The 6,000-nt window shown below is 44.7% G+C and overlaps 1 protein-coding gene across 1 annotated transcript in view; it reads right to left on the reverse strand.

Moving 5' to 3' along the window:
• LOC112586431 (ATP-binding cassette sub-family A member 13) overlaps positions 1 to 5,546 on the reverse strand; it is a 115,506-nt gene extending 109,960 nt beyond the window's left edge. Inside the window, exons 1-3 of the mRNA XM_045166516.1 lie at positions 5,522 to 5,546; positions 3,614 to 3,777; positions 1,134 to 1,264 (exon numbers count right to left, since the gene is read on the reverse strand). Coding sequence (XP_045022451.1) covers positions 1,134 to 1,264; positions 3,614 to 3,777 — 295 coding nt within the window. The 5' untranslated portion in view covers positions 5,522 to 5,546. The remainder of the gene's footprint in view (positions 1 to 1,133; positions 1,265 to 3,613; positions 3,778 to 5,521) is intronic.
• Between the last annotated feature and the right edge of the window lie 454 nt (positions 5,547 to 6,000).

Below are 6,000 nucleotides of genomic sequence, written 5' to 3' on the forward strand. Positions count from 1 at the left end.
TTTCAGAACATGATTCAACAAGCATCAGCTGAGTGCTCCAGCTACACAAGCCTCCACCACAAGCCCTCCTATGAGACTTCACATGCCCTGAAATTACTGCTGTGAAGATGCCAGAAAGTCAGGGTCACAGGGAACTCTGGGTAGGTTCTGAAGTGGAGGGGAGGGGGCGGCTCCCTAGGAGCTTGGGAATGGCTTGGGGAAAAAACAGGTTCTGAGATTAAAACGAGTACTTCCTGTGTGTGGAGAGGTGCCAGGCAGGAGATATTGGTCATAGTATAGACTTTCAGTTAAAGGTAAGTTCTGGAGATTTCCTGCATGACACTGGGATCACAGTCAACAACGCCGTATTATATACTTATCACTCAGACATCATTATCACCCAAAAAAGGCAACTGTGTGAAGTGCTGAACGTTTTAAATAACTTGTTTTTGGTGATCATGTTACCATGTATACATATAGCAAATCATTACCTTGTACAGTTTGAGTATATACAATATTGTCAGTAAAATAAAAGAAAATGAAAATTTAAGGAAACAAGAAAGGATACCTGGGTCAAGCTAAGTCATTTCACCTTTTCCTGTGGAAAGACTATTTGGTTGGGGGTGGGGGGATGGTTCTAAATCCATATCACCTTTCTGCTCTTATTGTTTTTCAAATGCTTCAAATATTTTTCAAATAATAGGAGTTCAGGAGGGAAGAAAGGCTAAAATCAACTAACTAATGGGACTTCCCTAGCAATCCAATGGATTGGGCTCTGTACGTCCTTTAGGAGTCCAGGTTTCCATCCCTGCTCAGGGAACAAAGATCCCACAAGTCGAGTGGTACAACCAAAAAAAAAGAACCAATGACAGGTCTATTCTTAGAGGGCACAAGTCCAAGAGTTTTAAAATCAGTTATTTTTTTAATTAAAAATAACATATTTATTAGAAATGACTGCAGAATTTTGGTAGAAAATCAAGCTGTTTTGAGTTTCAAATTTTCAGTCTACCTCTATCAGAAACAATCGATTCTTTCTTGCATTTGATATTTTATTTAAATCATTTCTTTGAGCAGCATGTGAGCTCTGTGGTGGCTGCTGATACATTTAACCAGTACCACAGTGAAATGTCACAATAGTGTTAAGAGGCCCATACCTGTGGCCACCGCTCCACTCTCCTGCAGGGATGCCAGCGTTGAAACAGCCGCCTTTAGCAGCATTTCAGAGACCCTGGAAAAGGTGTGGTTGAGAGGCAGCCAATCTAAATCTTCTAGAGCTGATAAGGAACTGGAAATGAAGCAGAACCAGAACAACATTAGCAAAACAGGTGGCATCCCCCTGGCCCGCCCCGCCCCACCCCAGCAGGATGTGGCTGGAACTCAGAGGGCTGGAGTGTGACCCCGACTCCCTGGACCAAAAGTTAACAAAAGTTAAGCGCTTTCTTTGGTCCACTCTGGAAGCCGACAGGTGCCAAGTGCTGTGACCTCAGAAAAGTGCTCATCAGCCCGCCTATGTCAAGTTTGGACACTCAGTCTAGTATCCGGGGCCCCCTGCCTACTGGAGAACCCTGTGCGAAGCCTTGTTCAACTTCATACTGTTCTGATTCTGAGTTATGCACCAGAAGGAAGGGGAAGGAGTTCCCGGTCCCCTCGCCCTCCCCTCCCCAGTTCTGCCTGTACTTCAGCTCTGTCTGCATCTCATAGGCCCCGTCTGCACCCCTGGACCTCCTGCCTGCACATCCAAGCACCATCCACACCCCTACCTTACACTCCTGCCCACCCAGGGACCTGGGGGTGCACACTCCAGTGGGGAGAGCTGCCCTCCATGGTGGGTAGGGAAGGGGCCTATGGAGCTCTCAGAGTGGGCTCTGGCCCCTTGCACAGGGAGCTCCGGCTGCTGCAGAGGCCAGGGGCCCCCTTTGGAAAAAGGACTCCTGCCCCCTGGCTTGAGGACAACGCTGACTGCTCTCACTGATGGCAGAGAAAACAAGTCACAGTTTAAAATCTGGAAAGGATATCAACTTTTACTAATAAAATACCCTACTGGTACAACAGATTTACACAGAGTCCAATTTGAGGAGGGGAGGAAGACCACATTATTAATATGTGGGAAGCCACCAGGGAAGGGGTCCTCTCAAAGGTCACCCTGTTATGGAAACCATGGCGTCAGAAAGAGATAAGCGGCACTCAAAGATGCAGAAGAGCCGGGTTTATTCAGCACTGTTGTGGGCCCAGCAGAGTCACCTCCAAAGGCTGAGTGCCCCGGCTTTGTTCCGGGTATCTTTTATACACAGTAAACTTTCTGCTCAAACTGCAGATCCCTCCCCTCCCCAGGTAGCCCTCGTTTCCCTGGGTGTAACTAGGAAGCAAGAACACAGACGTGAAAGCGGTGATTGATGAGCAGCAGCTATTTAAAACAAGGTAAGGGAAAGGAAAGCAAAAGGTTGTTACTTTAATCGGGGACTTAAATCTCGCTCCTATCTCAACCCAGGGTAACATGGGGTCAGGTCCATCACAGAAGACCAGCGTGCTGCTCCATGAACCACAACTGCTAAGACTGAGCATCATTTACTAAGAAACTAGTTTAAAGTGTTATTGTTGCAGGGAGAAGTCAATTCTGACTCCTTGTAGGAACTGTTTCTTTGACGTGCTTTCTGTTGTTTTGTTATTATTATCAATAATAATTATTATTATTCTCATACAATGTCCTGCCTCAGAGAATCCTGCCCCTCTGCCTGACTGTTAAACTAAAGTGCCTTCGTTCAGAACCCTGTCCACCCGGAGATGGCAGAAAGAAAGAAATTAACACACCCCCATGCCTGAGGCTTGCCATTCTAGGAGATACTTGCAAGATTAAATGGCCTCTTTACTTTGTGTCCCCACCATCCCCCATCTGTGATCCATGAAAGAACCTGGCATCCAGACCCCGACAAGACGGTACTTTGCCAGCTTCTCGGTAAGCCAGCCAGCCTTCCAAATAAAGTCGGATTTCTTGCCTCAACCCCTCATCTCTTGGATTCATTGGCCTGTCATGCAGCGAGCAAAGCAAGCTTAGCAAGCTTGGACTCAGTAACATTATGTTCATGTCACATCTCCAGTAACGAAAAGCTCAGAAACAACCAAAGACCAGTTATAAATTATCAAGTAAACTGCGGTCTACGGTACCTTATCAAAATGGAATGTTATTCAGCCAGTGATGATGCTCATCTTAAGACTATCAGGACACAGGAAACATTAATGATGCAACATTATATTGTTTAAATCAGGGAGCACATGCTCTGAATAGCATCACTGCACTTGTGTAAAATATTTATACAGGGAATGCAAGGCAGGTGTGGTGAAGCAAGAGCTCGGCCATCTCTGGGTGATATAATTCCAGGGATATAATGCCTGTTTTTCTTGCAGCAATCACTCAGAGATGTATTTTCTCGTTAAAAAGTGAGGAGGAAGAAACCAACACAACATTGCAAAGCAATTATCCTCCAATTAAAAATAAAATTAGGAAAAAGATGAAAATACAAAAAAGAAGACCCAGCGCAGCCAAAACTAAACAAAGCAAAACAAACAACAACAACAAAAAAGTGAGAAGGATGAACCAAATTCTCTGTAGCTGGTTGCATTTCTCATTTTAACTTACGTCAGAACCGCGTGGAGTAGGTGTCCTCCCGCGAGGACGCCATCTGCAACGTGGGAGGTGTTTGCGTAGAGTCTTGGCAGTAAAAGCAGAAAGTCCCAGAGGTGAGGCTGCTGGTGGAGACTCTCTAGCTTCTCAATCACTTCCTCGGTCTTATTGAGATCCATCTGATGGAACAAAACGCCATGTGGGAGTGGGGGAGGCGCAGGGCCACAACAGATGTAAGAGCGCAGAGACTCTGGGGGCCAAAGTCACACCTCCCGAGTCACTACCTTGAACAGACCCGATTTTAAATTTACTCTGTGAAGTTGGTTTTTTAACTGTTGTGGAAGTTTGAACCGGGGAAGAGAGGTAGACGTCTGTTTTTGCAACAAGCTGAACCAATTTCTAAGATGTTGAGATAGATTTTAGAAACAGATGATGAATTGTTCAAATCTGAACAAAACTGGAATAGCTACTGTTATCTGGGTTTTTTCTGTTCTTGCAGCTGAGCACAATCATGACTATATCAGTTATAGTGTCAATAACTGAATACTTCCATCCTCACAAAAATTCATCCTCCCCCCCCACCCCGCCACCCACCAGCATGTGACCAAAACTACATTCCACGCTGTCAAATGTCCCTTGGAAGGCAAAACGTCCCCCGGCGATGACTGGGGCCTTAACTGAAGGCTGTGTATCTAATGCAAGTCAAAGGTTTGTGCCATACACATGAAATCTTTTTTTTTTTGGCTATGCCGTGGCTTGCGGTGTCTTAGCTCTGTGCCAGGGACAGAACCTGGGCACCCTCCAGTGGGAGAACAGGGCCACTTGCCCTGCGTCACCCAACGCCATGTTCACCCTCTGGGTTTCTAAACTCACAACCTTCCTTCAGAAAAGTAAACTTGCCTTTTAATCCATCTCCTGCACGATTCTGGCTATCTCAAATACAGCTTCTATACAGTGTTAACTAACAATCAAATCACTAGAAAGATGTGTTTGAAGAATAAACTTAAAATCAGTGCTTTGAACTTAACTGTAGTAGAAGAAGAATGTCGCCTGTCATATCAGTAAACAGGGAACGCTGCAGCCGTCGAGCCAGCAGGCGCTGCATCCGAGACCACTCTCCACCCCCCAACTCCACACCCCTCCCCTGTGCACCCTGAGGAGGTTCAGGACGGAGAAGAGCCAGACACTGCCCAGATAACTAAGATGCACATCCATAGGATGATTTCAGTGAGCCCAGATTCTTGCATCTTCCCATGCATGGAGAGGCACTGAGCTCATTCACACAAGATCTGCTTTTTCCTTAATCAACAGGAATCTTTTGATGTTCCAACTTCCCTGTCTGTGTTGCAAAAATTCCTACATGTCCAGGTTCCTCCCTTGCCTCTTCAGAGCAGTTCCTCAGAGAGAACTGAGACTGTAAGTGTACGTGAAAGCATTAGTCGCTAAGTCTGACTCTTTTGAGACCCTATGGACTGTAGCCCACCAGGCTCCTCTGTCCATAGAATTCTCTAAGCAAGAATACAGAGTGGGTTGCCATTCCCTTCTCCAGGGGAATCTTCTCAACCCGGGGATCGAACCTGGGTCTCTGGCACTACAGGTGGATTCTTTACCATCTGAGCCATCACAGAAGCTGTCCCTGGCTTAAGTCCTCAGCAAGTCTACTGAATAAAACATAATTCTTTAAAAAAAAAATAGTTCTTAGACTTCCCCAGTGGTACAGTGGTTAGAACTCTGTGCTTCTACTGCAGGGGGCATGAGTTCCATCCCTGATCAGGGAACTAAGATCCTTTGGGGCATACAATGCACCCAAAAATTCAAAAATTAAAAATATTTTTAAAAACATAATTCTCAGCTTTTTTTTTTTTCAGTCAATGCCATTATGTCTCTGAAGACTAAGTTTCAAACTTTTGTTAAAATACTTACTGTTAAAAAACTGGAACCATAAGGAGAATCTACAAAAAGAAGACATCAGAGATATTAGTTCAGGCAGTAGCCAGACAGAACATGCCAAGCAACTATTCTAGCTCCAAAATCAAATGCCAGTCACAGAGTCCTGCTCTGAGAGATGATTACAACAACCTGAGAAGTAAAGCTGAAGGCAACAGTCACTCCTTTCAAAACACATTGTTGTTAAATAAATTCCAGGGAAGTGATTTAACTGGTAAACCAAATTTCAACCATTTGCCATTAATTATTTATTGGAATAACCAATAAATTAAATGGAATCACCAAATAACCATCTATTATTTTCTCAGTCTCCAATTCCACAGGCATTGTGAGCGTACAGAACAGGACAGAGAGAATAAAGGGAGAGTAAATAAAAACAAGAGAAAGAAAAAAATGGAAGACGGAGAGGAACATGAAAGTGTGACTTTCAGATTATATTTGGAATCTGGTTGTGA

This window comes from Bubalus bubalis, chromosome 8 (genome assembly GCF_019923935.1).
Source record: "Bubalus bubalis isolate 160015118507 breed Murrah chromosome 8, NDDB_SH_1, whole genome shotgun sequence".
NCBI lineage: Eukaryota > Metazoa > Chordata > Mammalia > Artiodactyla > Bovidae > Bubalus > Bubalus bubalis.